General features: G+C 39.4%; 1 protein-coding gene, 1 long non-coding RNA gene and 1 pseudogene across 4 annotated transcripts; 2 read left to right on the top strand and 1 right to left on the bottom strand.

The window, feature by feature from the left end:
• Nucleotides 1-4,989: 4,989 nt before the first annotated feature.
• LOC109208208 lies at nucleotides 4,990-6,032 on the top strand. Its single transcript, XR_002065115.1, has 2 exons — nucleotides 4,990-5,428; nucleotides 5,743-6,032. It is a non-coding gene; the product is annotated as an uncharacterized LOC109208208 (long non-coding RNA).
• Nucleotides 6,033-6,464: 432 nt separating this feature from the next.
• Nucleotides 6,465-10,382, bottom strand: LOC109208207 (protein PLASTID MOVEMENT IMPAIRED 1). 3 transcript variants are annotated; one of them, XM_019371272.1, is made up of 2 exons: nucleotides 7,532-10,382; nucleotides 6,465-6,757 (listed from the first exon to the last, which is right to left on the bottom strand). In XM_019371272.1, the coding sequence occupies exon 1, from the start codon at nucleotides 10,184-10,186 to the stop codon at nucleotides 7,541-7,543; it is 2,646 nt and encodes an 881-aa protein (XP_019226817.1). In that variant the 5' UTR covers nucleotides 10,187-10,382; the 3' UTR covers nucleotides 6,465-6,757; nucleotides 7,532-7,540. The 3 variants fall into 3 exon arrangements, with proteins under 3 accessions (XP_019226817.1, XP_019226816.1, XP_019226815.1); XM_019371271.1 differs by lacking the exon at nucleotides 6,465-6,757 and adding an exon at nucleotides 7,234-7,440; XM_019371270.1 differs by lacking the exon at nucleotides 6,465-6,757 and adding an exon at nucleotides 7,234-7,420.
• A 1,035-nt stretch (nucleotides 10,383-11,417) lies between these two features.
• Nucleotides 11,418-13,274, top strand: LOC109208199 (annotated as a pseudogene).
• The last annotated feature ends 3,037 nt before the right edge of the window (nucleotides 13,275-16,311 follow it).

The raw sequence follows: 16,311 nt of genomic DNA, 5'->3' as shown, positions 1-16,311 counted from the left end.
AAATTGCTACAACTGCGGGAAAGCTAGACACAAATCTACAGATTGTCGTGCTCCGAAGAAAGACAAGAAGAAGGGTCAAGCAGACATTGTTGAAAAGCACGAAGATGTTGATGACCTGTGTGCTATGCTTTCTGAATGCAACCTAGTGGAAATCATAAGAAGTGGTGGATTGATTCTGGAGCCACTCACCATGTTTTTGCCGTTAGAGAAGCGTTTGCTACATATGCTCCCGTTGAACCCAAAGAGACGCTTTCTATGGGAAATTCTGCAATGGCCAAAATTAAAGGATGTGGGAAGATATTTCTGAAAATGACTTCTGGCAAGGTGGTGACTCTAAACAATGTCCTTCATGTTCCCGAGATTAGAAAGAACTTAGTCTCTGTTGGACTTCTTGTTAAAAAAGGGTTTAAATGTGTCTTTGCATCTGATAAGGTTGTAATAAGTAAGAATGAAATGTTTGTAGGAAAAGGTTACTTCACTGAGGGCCTTTTCAAGCTGAATGTATTGGTTGTTGAGAATAATAATAAAATTTCAGCTTCTTCTTACTTGCTTGAGTCAAATGATTTATGGCATATACGTTTGGGTTATGTAAATTATAAAACCTTGCGTAAAATGATTAACTTGGAAGTATTGCCTAAGTTTGAATGCGACAAATCAAAATGTCAGATATGTGTGGAATCTAAATATGTTAAACATCCTTATAAGTCAGTTGAAAGGAATTCATATCCTTTAGACTTAATTCATACTGATATTTGTGACATGAAGTCAATACCATCTCGTGGTGGAAAGAAGTATTTCATTACTTTTATTAACGACAATACTTGATATTGCTATATTTACTTACTTAATAGTAAAGATGAAGTAATAGACGCATTCAAGCAATACAAAAATAAAGTTGAAACGCAACTTAACAAGAAAATTAAAATGATAAGAAGTGACAGGGGTGGTGAATATGAATCTCTTTTGAAGAAATATGTTTAGAATATGGAATTATTCATCAAACAACGGCCCCCTACACGCCCCAATCCAATGGGATTGCAGAAAGAAAGAATCGTTTATTAAGGAGATGATGAACGCATTGTTGATAAGTTTTGGTTTGCCATAGAACTTGTTGGGGGAAGCCGTTCTTACGGCTAACTGAATACTAAATCAAGTACCCCATAGCAAAACACAATCCATTCAATATGAAAAATAGAAAGGAAGGAAGCCCAACTTGAATTATTTTAAAGTGTGGGGGTGTTTGGAAAAAGTGAAAGTTCCTAAACCCAAATGAGTAAAAATAGGGCCGAAAACCGTTGATTGTGTTTTTATAGGATATGCGACCAATAGTAAAGCATATCGATTTCTGGTTCATAAATCAGAAAGTCCCGACATTCATAGTAATACGGGTATAGAATCAGATAATGCCGAGTTCTTTAAAAATATATATCCGTATAAAAAGGAATGTGAGTCGATTGGTGAAGGATCTAAACGACCTCGGGAAGAAACAAAAGAAAGTACATTTAATTGGGAGGATCCTAGATGTAGTAAACGTCAAAAAACGTCTACTTCATTTGGACCAGATTTTGTGACTTTCTTATTGGAAAATGATCCTCGAACATTTAAAGAAGCTATGTCTTCTTCGGAATCATTATTTTGGAAAGAGGCAGTCAATAGTGAAATAGAATCCTTATTGAACAGCCATACATGGGAATTGGTTGATCTTTCTCCTGGAAATAAACCTTTGGGTTCTACATGGATTTTTAAGAGGAAAATGAAAGATGATGGCACTGTCGATAAATTTAAGGCAAGACTTGTAGTCAAAGGGTATAGACAATGAGAAGGTCTTGAATACTTTGATACATACTCTTCAGTTACAAGAATCACGTCCATACGAATGTTAGTAGCATTAGCTGCAGTTTATGGTCTTGAAATTCATCAAATGGACGTTAAGACGGCCTTCTTAAATAGAAATTTGGAGGAAGAAATCTACATGGAACAACCTGAATGGTTTGTGGTTCCAGGTAAAGAAAATAAGGTATGTAGACTTGTTAAGTCCCTTTACAGACTAAAAAAAACACCCAAACAATGGCATGTGAAATTTGACCAAACAATATTGTCAAATGATTTTAAGATAAATGAATGTGATATGTGTGTATATTAAAAATGTTCCAATTCACATAGTCATTCTTTGCTTATATGTGGATGATATATTGATAATGAGTAATGACAATGCCAACATAAATGCGACTAAGCGTATGCTAACTAGCAAGTTTGATATGAAGGACTTGGGAGTTGCTGATTTAATTCTGGGGATTAAGATCCATAAGACTACTCAAGGTCTGGCATTGTCACAATCTCATTATGTTAAGACAGTACTTGGAAAATTCAAGCACTTAGGGTTTAAAGTTGCAAAGACTCCAGTTGACATGAATCTTGCATTAGCAAAGAACAAAGGCCAAAACATATCACAATTGGATTATGCTCGTGTGTTGGGATGCTTAATGTATATCATGAATTGTACACGACCAGATATAGCTTGTGCTATAAGTAAATTGAGTCGATACACGAGCAATCCAGGTCAATCTCATTGGATGGCAATGAAACGAGTTTCGGGATATTTAGAACATACCCAGGACTTTGCTTTGCACTACAGTAAATATCCTGCGGTGATTGAGGGTATTGTGATGCAAATTGGATCACCGGTTCAACTGATTCTAAGTCCACAAGTGGATATGTATTCACTATTGGTGGAGGAGCAGTATCTTGGAAGTCGTCCAAACAAACTTGTATTGCCCGCTCTACAATGGAGGCTGAGTTCATAACCTTAGATAAAGCCGGTGAGAAGCTGAATGGCTCCAGAATTTCTTGGAAGACATTCCATTTTGGCCCAAACCATTGGCACCAATATGCATACATTGCGATAGTCAAGCGGCAATTGGAAGGGCTAGGAGCGTTATGTATAACGGTAAATCTCGTCATATATGACGAAGACATAAAACCGTTAGGCAACTACTCTCTAGAGGAATATCACAATTGACTACGTAAAGTCAAGTGATAATGTGTCGGATCCACTTACAAAAGGCCTAACTAGAGAGGTAGTTAGAAATCATCGAGGGGAATGGGACTATGGTCGAGAAAAAGTCATTGTGGCGGTAACTCTACCTAGAAGACTGAAGATCCCAATATCTAGGTTCAAAGAGATCAAACAAAGTCATTAATGACGGTTCAACATTGTCAACTAAAATTTTGGTCCATTCTCGTGATGAGACAATGTTCAGTACTAAGGATAAATCATTAAGTCTTTTTAATGATTTCTAAATTTGATACGGGATATATCAAATAGTGTATCTACGGGATGACACATTTAGGAATCACCTATGTAAGTGTGGAGTGTTAGCCGCTTCAAGGAGAATTTTGTAAGGCCAGTTCTCTACACACTTATGAAACCAGGCGATATTCATGGCTGAAACGAACACAACAATGAGAACCAAAGACAGTTAAGGGTTGATTGTGTGACTTATGGTTGTCTAGGCATACACCAAAGTTCGACGGTTCAAAGATATCAAATCTACCGATTGACCGAGTATATCCGACATAAGTTCACTACGGAAAGTTCAAAGGGACACCTACTTATCCAGATGCGATTAATCCATGCTTGCGAATCAGACAGTTTTTCATGCATATTTCCGTGATATGTCCATTCCCCATTCATGTGGGAGATTTATTGTTGAGTTTTTATGCTAAAATAGGCTTAAAAGAGGATGAATGGGAAATGGAGGGAAAATGAAAATTTTAAGTTTCCCTACTTGACAATGGGACATTGTCCCATATTGGAAGAGGAAAATATTTTTGATGGGTATATATACAATTGCTCTTCTTATAGATCTTAAAGAGTTAAGAAGAAGGCAAGCCTCGCGCCGTCGTCGTCGTCGCTCGGCACGACTTCGGCTTCGGATTCGGATTTGGATTCGGAGTCGGATTTGGTCAAATGATCTATTGATTGATTAATTTTTTGGACCAAATTTATTTGTTAATAGTAAAGATTAACGTAATCCGTATCTGTAACGAAAGATTAATAATCCAAATTATCCGTTTCATTGACTGTCCGTTTTTTGTAAAGGAAAATGTTTCCTCTACCCGTTTTAATTTGCGTAAATGGTCATTTACGTTATGGCCGTTTTACGTAACTGACCTATGAAGAGTTACAACTCTTCATTTGAACTCAGCAGGTTGGGGCTATAAATTGTAGTCCATTCTCTCAGATTTTACATACGAATTTCTGAGTTCCCCTCCTTCCTTCTGCATTGTTTTAACTGAAAAGAAAGCAACAGTAAATGTGATTTGCTACCGATCTTTGTGTTTGCTGAAACACTGAGATTTGAAGTACCGCTGCACCAGTGTGTAATTCGTTCTATCCTGGGAGGAAATAATCCACAACATTGGGTACTAGGAGAGGATTAAATTCGTTAAGGAAACAGTGTAAATTCAGTGGGCTCGAATTAAATTTTGTTTCTGTTTTTCATTTCTGTTTATACGTTATTTTATATTCTCCAAAATTATTTTTACAAATACAGGATACTACCAATTACACACGGCATGGTTGGTGTAATTAGATTTAATTTAACCAGGTAATGCTTTTTTTTTTTCCTTGTTACTTTTAACTTTTTCACTCTCTTACTGGAGTTGGTGAATGATGGCAATGATAATTTGACAACCATCGAGCACTCTATGTTTTATTCTTTAATATTTTTTAATGAAACCAAGCAAGAATCTTTTTTTGTTTCCTAAAATGGTTTAGAACGAATATTCAGAAAATTTTAACTTTTTCTTTTTGTGTAAAACATTTATAGTTGACTCAGATTTTTTATAATGTTTAACTATATCTTTGAATAAGTTAAAAAATCTTTCAGTAATATATAAAAAACTATTTACCGGGCTTAGCCATAAAGTCTTATTTACATCCTGTTCTGGTAAAATAGTAAAACAGCATACTCCCTTCATAAAACAAAGCCAAAAATTAGATTTTTTTGGTGGTGTGGTTAGAATCTTTGGAAATACTTGGACGAGGTAATATACAAAATTGGCAGACAGGTATTTCAGTTCAATCCTTCAATCCAATCTAACAAACGAATGCTTGACAGTGATTTCTAGCTCAAATACACAAGTTATATTCACCTTTATCAATTTTTCATCCACGAATTCGAACTTCACATCCGGGAATTCAACTTCGAGCTTCAAAGCTCGTTCGTGAATCGGTGAGACAGTTGCAGAGCAGTGGGCAGGTCGCCGCCGGTGGAACCATTTCCGGCACCATTGTATGCGAAGCAGAAGTTTCACCAAAAATTGTCGAAGTGTTGGCTAAAGCAAAGCAGAATTTTTCTGCTGTGTGCAAAGCAGAAGTGTCAGCGGCAACTGTGTAAGGAAACAAGGATTAAAGCCGGTGGAGGTATACTTGTTTATTTTTTCTGGTCATATACATAAATTACACATTGATTATACATATATAATACATAAATTATGCCTACATTATACCTCCACCGGCTATTTCTAGTTCAAGTTGGGTATATTCCCTTTTATTTTTCTACTACATGTCCCAGAGCACAGCCCTAGTCCAACAGTATATAGAGCTTTGCGCATTCTGTCTACATTCAATAGCTATGTTTTATCTCTTTGCTCTATTAAGAAACTCCAACAGAAAGGAATATCTCTCAGGCCTGTGAATTTGTGCTTATTTTTTACAAACCGATTTTGACATTGCAGTTCACTTGGATGACCAAGTATTTAGTAGAGGGCACGACGACAATGTATAACATATCAGCAAGTATCGAGATGGATCTGCATCGGAGCAAAGGAAGATCAGCAAGTGAGACAAAACTACTTCTCCACTCACGTAGTAGGATTGTGTCACCTATACCACTGAACCTTGTATAGGTAGAAGTTGTACTAAAGCATTGCTCAAGTCAGTATTTTGTTTAAATCATCTGAAAACTTCAAAAGTTGTTTAGTACTACCTTTCCTTAGTCTTATGAGATGGCGTGGCTACTTGTTTTCTAACATATGAGAGCTTAAAGAAAGACATTAGGGTGTCGGTTGGTTGTCGTAAAACAAGAAATACCAATACTTTATGCACTCTTCTGCAAGAAGTGTGTGTCATTAGATTCACCTATCCAAAAATTTAAAGATGAAGTGCCAAAGCTGATCTATTTCATTTGCAAATAAGCATTCCCCTAAAAGATGTTAAGAAAATTGATAGTATTATTTATTTTTCCAATGTTCTGATTTAGAAGGAATTCCGCGACAATTTTAGAGGCTAAGCTCTTATATTATAATCCAGGCTTTTTGCAGCTTTGTAGTCCTTTCCTTAGTAAAGCACCATAATATTATTGACAATTCATTCCAGTGCTAGATATAAGTTCAAGAGTTATATTCTTAACGATACGGGATCCACCTGCTTTTGTCTTTCTCATTTACAGCAGCATAATAGATTCATGTCCTTACAAAATCCTGCAACATATTCTGCTGATGCACTAGTTTCACATAGTAGTGAAATACATTTTGGCAGAAGATATTTCTTTTGGTCATAAAGTTTCCTTTCAAAGTTGATACTGCTCCATTTGTCAAAGGCCATTATCAAAACAGAACTTGAACTACCACATTCTTTCATTGCTCAAATGCACAATGGAAACCCTACTTTACTCCTCATTTCTAAATTGGAAGGAGATTCCTCCTGAATATTTTTTTGTGTTTTCAGCATCACAATGTCTGGCTTGGTCATCTACACGCAAATGTATAAGCATAAGACTCGTACAAGTGGCTTTTAGTAGATAATCTTCTACTACTTTTTGTTGGCTTCAGAAAATTCAGATGCATAGAGAGTTCAGGTACTCAAGGGAATTATTACATAAAAATCTGATAGTCAGTCATAGGCACAATTTAGCAGCAGACTGTGCATCTACTTTCCAATTCTATCAATGTCTTAGACAATCTGCTTGTGTTTTAATATGCTCATGATGTTGGTTTGTTTTACTTAAACCAAGATTGAATTCAAACGGGGATATACCTCTCCAAATGGATTTGATAACTTCCCAAGTAAAGTGATTTAAGCCAAGTGTAAGGATGTTTTGTCATACATTCGAAATCATCAATTATCCTATCCAAGTAGAATACATCAGGATGATTAATTGTTCACAGAAAAATACGTAACTTTATCATGAAATGACCATTCAAAGTACCAAACAATTAACGACCATGTCAAATTATAAATTGACAGCTTCCTTATTACTTGTAGAAAGACAAAATTAATCTCATTTACAATCTTGAATAACCTTTGAAGGATCTATGAAAAAACACAAACAAAGATACCATGCCCACGCCCGTGCATAGCATGGGCACTCCCATCTAGTTACTAAAGAAATCTGATGCAGCACTTCAGTATTTCCTACAAGAAATGGAATAGATCTACACATCAAGAACAAATGCAAACATTAACAACTATTTGTTGCTTATTTCTTTTTGGAATGTGGAAAGAATGACGAAAAATGATTTATACCCTTGCTGTCTACATGATGAACTTGATATCTGGATTTCTTATTGACTTGAGCCACATATCTGCCATTACACGTGATGATATGCTCCATAGCAAATGTTGGCCTTTTACTGCTGAACCTTTCTTTACTTTCTTCCCCATTTTACCAAGTCCATAAGCCACCAGCCACTGCATTGCAGTCAATCTCTGCTTTTCTGTGTCCCATGCATTCTTCTTTTCTCCGCTTCCAACTCTCAATCCGCCAATCGCTAAACATGCTATTTTAAACTTCTTTTCCTCGTCGATGTCATTAGTTTTCTCATCGATATGAACTGCTTGAATCAGTGCTATCATAGGTCCTCCAACTGCCTCGAACTGCCTCAATGGATCCCTCAGTTGAAGCACAACAGATATCACTACATTATCGTTTTTGTCATCTTTTTCCCAATCTTCAAGAGGAACTGCGGACTCCAGTGAATGACCATGATCATCTTTCTTGTTTGCTAAATGTGGGGAAACGTCAAAAGGGGCCTCTTCTTCCGCGATATCTGCCTGAATTTTCAGGGCTTCGATTGTCATTGCCTCCATTTTCTGCAGTGTGAATGCAAGAATTTCGTCCACTGTCAACGGTTCATCACTGATATTCCAAATCCCTGTAGAAATCCTCTCATTTCGGCTTGTGTTCATCGCTGTTGCCATCGATTTCACTGCTGCAACTGTACGAGCAGCAGTTGAGCTGGCACCTACTTCTTTGTTCCTCCCTTGAATAATAGCTGAAGCAATACCTTCAAAAGCTATCTGCTCTGCTGTCTTACCCACGAGTTCTTCCATTGGCATCATCGATAAGATCTTGGATGTAAATTCTTCCATCCCAATAGCTGCCATCCTCTGAAATATTTCAAATCCATTCATAGACGACAAAATTGATGGAAAAACAAATGGTTTTGATATCTGCATTGCAAGTTTTGGGGTGTCTTTTCTAGAAACAACAGTATTAAGAGGATTCATGGCCGCCAAGAAACCTCCGTTCCTTGTTTGAACTACACAACCCAACCCTTTTCCAAGATCTGGTATAAATATGACTGATTCTCTCTTTTTGCTATTTTCATCTCCTCCTTGCAGCTTTAATGTGGGGGTTTCTTGTTGATCCGTCTTGAACTGATTAGCGCCACCTGAATCTTCGAGCATCTGAAGAAATTCCCTTGTCACATTTTCCTCATCTGCATCCAACCTTTGCGATTCAGAGTCGTCATCCTCTGTCTTGACTTGATTTTCATTTTTAAACATGGATTCAAGAGCTTTGATTTGCTGAGCAATGGAATCAAGTTCTGACAATCTAGTCAGATGGTGCTGATCATGCACAATCTCCTTAACAACCTCATGACTTGATACCGATCTTTTATCAGAATTTCCTTCAGATTGCTCTTCTTCTTCTTCTTCTTCTGCTTCTTCCTCTTCTTCTTTTACTTCCACTTCTTTTTTAGCTTCATCTTTATCTTGAATTTCAACTCCTTTGTCCACAACATCAAACTCCGGGAGATCAAGATCCTCTGCTTTTGACTCTGGTTCCTTTTCAGGCTCAGCATCTAGATTCAGCTCATCAATTCCTTGAAGATTTGGTGTTGTTCCTGTTTGTGAAGGAGTCCAATTAGATGAACTTAGGCTAGTCATTCTTGGACTTGGGACACTAAAAGATGTTTTGGATTGCTTTCGAGCAAAAGATGATGATGACGACGACGAATAGTTCGCATTTTTCCCTGTCTTTTGCCCCTCAGCCTGGCTGTAAATTCCAATTCCACCATCTTTCTCCATGATCTGAAATCCCAATTTGAGAACTAGCTCTCCCCCCTTGGCCTTCCCTAAAAGAGGATAACTCGTATCCCATTGGCGAATTCGGTTGCCTTCAAAGCTCTTTTCTATAGACTCCTGAATCATTTCACTCAAATCCACTAAGTTCTTTCCAAAATCAAGCTCCTCTGCATCCACAGCAAACACATATATCAAAAATGGACGCGGCTCGAATTTAAAGCGACTTCCACTACTACCAGTAGTAGTAGCTGGGGTATAGTAAACATGACACCTAATGAAAAGAGTCTCTTCAAAATCAGCAGCTCCCTGTGAAACTCTGGATGGCATGGTTTGTACTGCTCCTTCTTTGGTTTCCTTTTTTCTAACACAAACTGATAGCCTAAGCCCGTTCATGGATGCAGGCAGTCCCTGAACCGTGACGATTTCAACTGAGAACAAACAGCTTAGCTTTTGCTTACCAATGTGAGCGAGAGCCCGAATTGGTTTCCAGTTCCATAGGCCTTTTTTCTCGGAGTTGGACTCGGCTTTGCTATCGAACTTCTTCAATGACTTGGTGCTGCTGCTCTGTTGGATAGTATTGTCCTCGCTCTCAATGTCCAGCTTTGGACGAGAACGCCATGGCGACAATGACATGCGCCTCGACCTTGGCTTAGGATTGATGACACTGTCATCATTTTTAGCACTGGTTATCGGATCATCAGCGATAGCAATTGGAGGGACAGATGTTCGAGGGAGGACAAGGGAGGCAGTTCTTCGGGTTGTACTAGTTGAAGAAGTGTTTGGCTGATAGAGTGTTTCACTCAGTGCTTCAAGTTCTTGTAATAACTGTGTATTGGAATTCCTTCTAGTATTTGTGATGTAATCAGCCATTGTAACGGAGCTGTGAGCAAACAGAAGAAAGAAAATGTTGGTAAAAGGCTTGCCAAAGTAAAGATGATTAGTGGCAAGTAGTTGAAGAGATATGAGGGCAGTTTGATCAGAGAGATGAGTTTGGATGAAGGTGAGAAGATTGATGTGGGCATTTGAGGACTGGAAAGTTTCTTGTATAAATTGTGAGTAGGATGTATTACTTGGTGCTTTTTGAACCAGGTATTTGCGTTAGTTTTGTATGTGAAGGATAAGGCAAGAACGTTTGTCTCTCTCTCTCTCTATTTGGCAACCCCCCTGCCCCACAGACAGTTGTCCCTTTTTGGTAAACAATACTAAATACGTCTACTATCACAACAATATTAAGAAAGGGCAGCTCGGTGCACTAAGATCCGGCTATGCGCAGAGTTTGGGGAAGGGCTGAACCACAAGGGTCTATTGTACGTAGTTTTATCCTACATTTCTGCAAGAAGCTATTTACATGGCTCGAACCCGTGGCCTCCAGATCACATGGCAATATTAACCAGTTCACAAAATAATACCATCTCTACTTACAATAATTAACCAGTGTCAAAAGTATATCATCTGCACAAAGTTTCAAATTCTTGAACTTGTTCGCAATAGGCCAAATAGTGTTCTACAATTCCAAATCAAAGTATATTTTAAAAAAACACCAAGTTGTCAAGAAAATAGTTTCTTTAAAATTACTACTATAAAATTTTCAGAACTTGTCTTTGACAGCAACAAAATTAAAATACATTTGCCTTGGATCTTAATGCAAGAGGAGATCAAACAGTTCCAAGCTGCTAGCCAAATTAGTTTAGATATCTTTGACAATGTTCATTGTATTAAAATGAAATCAAGGAATCAATGTCTATTTCCCATTCATTTTGAGAACTAGGAAGTTAAATATCTTCTAGAGTATTCTTGAAAAGGTTTTGTCAACCAATTACCTGAGGGAAAAAACTTACCCGCACCGGGTGTTTACACCATGTTAAGTTAAGTTAACCATAGAAAGAAACTAAGGTCTATTAGGAGTCCTATTTTAATAAATAATGAAATAAAAAACTGAAATCAATGGCCGGCCATAACGGCCACTTCCTCTTCTTCCTCAACTCCCCCCTCGCAACCCACTCCACCTCAAATTCTCTCTGCAAATCTCTCCAATAAATTTTTCGAAATTCCTAAAAATTAAAACCCCCTTTTCCTCTGAATTCATATATTTATTGCTGCAATGGCGACTCTTACTCCTGGAAGTCTACTAAATCTACTCCAATCCATGAACATCGGTGCACGTGTCACTGGCGACCACCGACGCCGTTCCTTCAAGTTATTGAAATCGTCCCAGCGCTTTCCACTTTCGATTCACTCTGGCCACACCACGACTTTTATGTACAACTCTCGGACTCACTCAACTCCACTTACGTCTCTCTCTCTAACCGCGACACTGATCTCATCCTCACTAACCAACTTCAGCTAGGTCAATTCGCTCATGTTGACCGGTTTACCTTTGATTCCCCTCCTGTTCCACGCGCTGTGAACCTCCGACCTATTGCCAGCCTCCATGGCTTCATCGTGTCGCCTGAACCCTTAGTTGCTAAAATTTCAAATGGGGGGTTTCTCATCCAGCCCGTTTCAGATTCGGATCCTATTTCTGTTTATTAGTTAGAAAATAGAAGAACAGAGTCGGGTTCTGGCCTGGTTCCAAATGATGGGAAGCAAAAAGTTAGGGTTAGAGAAGTACTTTCACCAAAAGAAAATGTTGAAATTAAGGACGATTTGAAGAAAAAATCTTCTAAAAATGTTCATCAAACGAGGAGATTTTCGTCTCCAGCATCAGCAAAGCAAAGGTCAGTATCAGCAGGGAAGAAGAATGTGGGGAGTGGTGAAAGGGATCCATCACCGACCGTTAAAGTGAAGAGATCGACATCACCAGTGCCATCAAAATGTGTTGTACCAAGTTTGGCGGCTGCGAAAGAAGAGAATAGGAGCACAGCAAAAGAAGCAGCTATTATAGTGCCGTCAAGGTACAGGCAGCCGTCGCCTACAACAACGAGAAGGCAAAGGAGTATATTAGTGGCGAGAAGGATGTCTTTGTCGCCTGGACGACGGTTGTCTGGTGCTGTTAAGGTTTCACCTACTATTGATTCGTCCGAGAAGAAGAAAATGGCTGCTATTGCTGCTGGAATTTCTAAAGTTTTTGAGGCGATTGTGGGGTCCGGTAAATCGAGTAGGAAGAATTGGGATAAAGGAACAACGAGTATTGGTGACTCTTTTGAACAAACAGAGAAGGTTTTCTCAAAGAAAAAATTGGATATTCGGGCAATTTTGAGAACTCAGGCTGCTATTTCGAGGCGTCTGAGTGATGTAAGTAGTCATGCTGATGATTTTGGAAGTGAAGGAAAGTAAAATCTGGTGTTGCTGAAAATTCCCCTGACACTGAAAAGCCTAACAATGTAGCTCCAGTCATTCAGTTCATGAGAAGAAGTGGACTGCTGGAAGTACATCACTAAATTCCGTGTCGTCTGAACTCACTAAGCTTGGAAAGGAGGCTATGCAAAGGAGAATAATTGCTTTAACAGCTGCAGTTGAAGCCTTGGAAGAGGCCCTTTCCGGTGAGACTGTCGTGAGAAATTTGAGTATGTTTTCAGATCTACGCTCAACATCCAACTCAAAAAACCGTCTACCAACTATTGATCGTTTCATGTCAATTTATGAAGATATAGTGAAATCAACAAATGTTGTTGAATCAATTACCAGCAATTGTGGTGTGCAAAAATCTAATGAAAATATGATAATGGAGCAACCAAAATCATCACTTCTTTGGGTGAAAGCTGCTCTGGCAACTGATCTTGAAATTGTCTCTCTTGTAACAAATCAGAACAGCGGAACTCAATCAGCATCATTGAAAAGCTCTCCAATATATCAATCATCAAAAACTTCTATTAAGAATCCTTCGATTGTTTTGGCAGTAACTGGAACTTGGACAAGAGGTAATGGGATTAATGAGACAGTAGAACTCGCAAAGAAGTTGCAATCTGAGATGCAAATGTGGTTCATCACTTTTGTTGAAGAGTCATTGGATGTGTAACGACCCGACCGGCCGTTTTGAGCTTTTGCACTTTGCTCACCAGTTCTCGGGCGTGACTAGCCCCGTGTGATGTATTATGACTTATGTAAATCGTTGGTTTTGGTTTTCAAGGGTAATCAGAATGAATTTGGAAGAATGCTTCCCAGTTTGAAGCTTGAAATTTGAAAGGTTTGACCAAGATTTGACTTGTTTGTATATGATCTCGGATCGAAATTTTTATGATTTGGTTAGCTCCGTCAGGTGATTTGGGACTTAGGAGCGTGATCGGAATGCATTTTGGAAGTCCGTGGAAGGTTTAGGCTTGAATTGGCGAAGTTGATATTTTGGCGATTTCCGGTTGGTAGGCGAGATTTTGATATAGGGGTCGGAATGGAATTCTGAGAGTTGCAGTAGCTTCGTTGTGTCATTTGGGATGTGTGTGCAAAAAATTCAGGTTATTCGGACGTGGTTTGGTTGGATTTTTGATCAAAAGCGGAATTCGGAAGATTTTAGAAACTTAGGCTTGAATCCTATGTGTATGGGATGATTTGATGTTGTTTGGGGTGTTTTGATGATTAGAACAAGTTTGTATAAGGTATTAGGATATGTTTGTGCTTTTGGTTGAGGTCCCGGGGGCCTCGGGGTGATTTCGGATGGCTAACGGAGAAGTTTGGATTTTGTTGCAGCTGCTAAATTTGCTACTTCTGGTATTTTCGCACCTGCGGATTGGGGACCGCAGGTGTGGCGCCGCATAAGCGGAGTTTTAGTCGCAGAAACGGTCAAGGAAGAGAAGCGTAGGAGCCGCAGATGTGGTTGGCTGACCGCACCTGCGATGGCGCAGGTGCGGCTATATAGTCGCAGATGCGATTTTTGGATTTTAAGTGAGAGCCGCAGAAGCGGCAATTTGACCGCAAATGCGGTACCGCAGGTGCGGTGGATTGACCGCAGATGCGGGGCCTGGTGTCATAAGTGAAATCCGTAGAAGCAGATGTTTTTCCGCAGAAGCGGAAGCGTAGATGCGCTTATGGGATCGCAGGTGCGGAAGTGCTGGGCAGAATGTATAAAAATGCCCCTTCGCGATTTTCAGTCTTTTGTTCACCATTTTTGTGCGGTTTTGGAGCTCCAAGCTGTGATTGCAAGAGGGGATCAAATGTATCCACAGAGGTAAGCTACTTGGGCTTTATACCTTGTGTTTATGGTGATTATATCATTGTTTAATCATGAAAATTTGTGGGAAATTAGGGGAAGAGTTGGAAATTTAGGGCTTGAAATTGGAGAGTGAATTTTTAGGATTTGAGTGACCATATGAGGTCGGATTTTGGTAAATTTGATATGTATGAACTTGTGAGAGGATGACGATTCCATTGATGTTAATTTTATCGGATTCCGAGACGTGGGTCCAGGGGTCGGGTTTTGGTAACTTCGGGATTTGTGCTAATTGTTGATTATTTTCGCTTGGGCTTCGTTCCCTTAGCCTATTTTGATGTCGTTCTGATTGTGGATAGATTCGACGCGAGTGGAGGCCGATTCGAGGGGCAAAGGCGTTGCGAGCTGGATTGCACATCGTAGTGCTATATTGAGGTGAGGCACGCGCTCGATAATGAGCGTGGGGTCGTGCACTATTGGGGATTGTGACTTGGTCCGTCTCGATTGATGATTTTTCCGCGTATTTGACTGAAATCTATTTGCTATCATTATTATTTGGGTTGAATGCCATATTTGGGTTTCGTGCCAATTATTTGAACCCTTCGGGGATTTTTGTTGATATTTCCTCACTGTTTTGACTTTATACTTGAACTCAGTCATGTTATTTTCCACTGTTTTCAAAACTCAGCCATGTTCACTCAGTTTTAATACTCAAATGATATTTAAATGATGTTTTGGGCTGAGAAACACTATTTTACTGTTGCCGAGAGGCTTAGGTGATTTTGACTGAGTAAGGCCGGGGGCCTGTGTTGTGAGGATATCTTTTGGGTCGGGCTGCACGCCGCAGCGGTGATACACTGATTTTGATTATGAGGCCGAGGGCCTGAGATTGTACGCCACGAGGTGGCTTGATATTGATATGAGGTCGAGAGCCTGTTTGTGATGCCACGAGATGGCTTGATATTGCGCTTGGGCCGTAAGGGGCCCCTCCAAGAGTCTGCACACCCCCAGTGAGCGCGGGTACCCATTGTGATGTGAGATATAGCCCGATGGGCTGGTATTGTTTTATGTGATTGCCCGAGGGGCTGGTATTGATCTGAGATATTGCCCGAGGGGCGGAGTTGTTGAGTTATAGCCAGAGGGGCGAACCTTTATGTGTTTATCTGTTCCCTGTTTCGTTATGTAACTGTGCCCGAGGGGCGAATTCTCTATGCTTATCTGTTCTAGTTGTTTTGCATTCAATTGCTTAACTGTTGAAAAGCCATTTTTGAAGAAGTTTTAAACTGAGCTAAGATGCTTTAAGAGATTTCACAGCTTCATTGCTTTCTTACTGGTTTTGTACTACTTCTATACAGCATGCTGATGCACTTTTCGTGATTTCTTATCACTCAGTCTTTATTTATGATTATTACTCACTGAGTCGGAGTACTCACTTTACTCCCTGCACCTTGTGTGCAGATTTAGGTACTTTCTGAATCCGGTAGCGGGTATTGGTTGATCGGAGGCAGAGTCATCGAAGTTTAGCAAGGTAGCTGCCGGCGTTCGCAGCATTGCTTTTCTCCCTCTTTATTCTATTAGTCTGTACTTAGTATATTTCAGACTTTGTCAGTTGTATTTAGACCTTAGTAGATGATCAGGACTAATGACACTCCGGTTTGGGCTGTGTTTGGGTTGTACTTCCCCATTGTTATGATATTATCTACTACTTAGTATTATTAAATCATGTTTTAGCCTGTTTTATTGCTGTTTAGCTGTTTAACTTCGAATTGGAAATGTGTCGGCTGGCCTTGTCTTCACGAGAGGCGCCATGACGACCGGGTCTGGGTTTAGGGTCTTGACAAGTTGGTATCAGAGCCTAGGTTACATAGGTCTCACGAGTCATAAGCAGGTTTAGTAGAGTCTCGCGGATCGG

This window comes from Nicotiana attenuata, unplaced genomic scaffold, assembly GCF_001879085.1.
Source record: "Nicotiana attenuata strain UT unplaced genomic scaffold, NIATTr2, whole genome shotgun sequence".
Taxonomy (NCBI): domain Eukaryota; kingdom Viridiplantae; phylum Streptophyta; class Magnoliopsida; order Solanales; family Solanaceae; genus Nicotiana; species Nicotiana attenuata.
This window is presented reverse-complemented; position numbering and strand designations above follow the sequence as displayed.

What these genes read in the sequence shown, in the direction of transcription:
- LOC109208207 (XM_019371272.1), bottom strand. Translation starts at nt 10,186, where the DNA reads ATGGCTGATTACATCACAAATACTAGAAGGAATTCCAATACACAGTTA.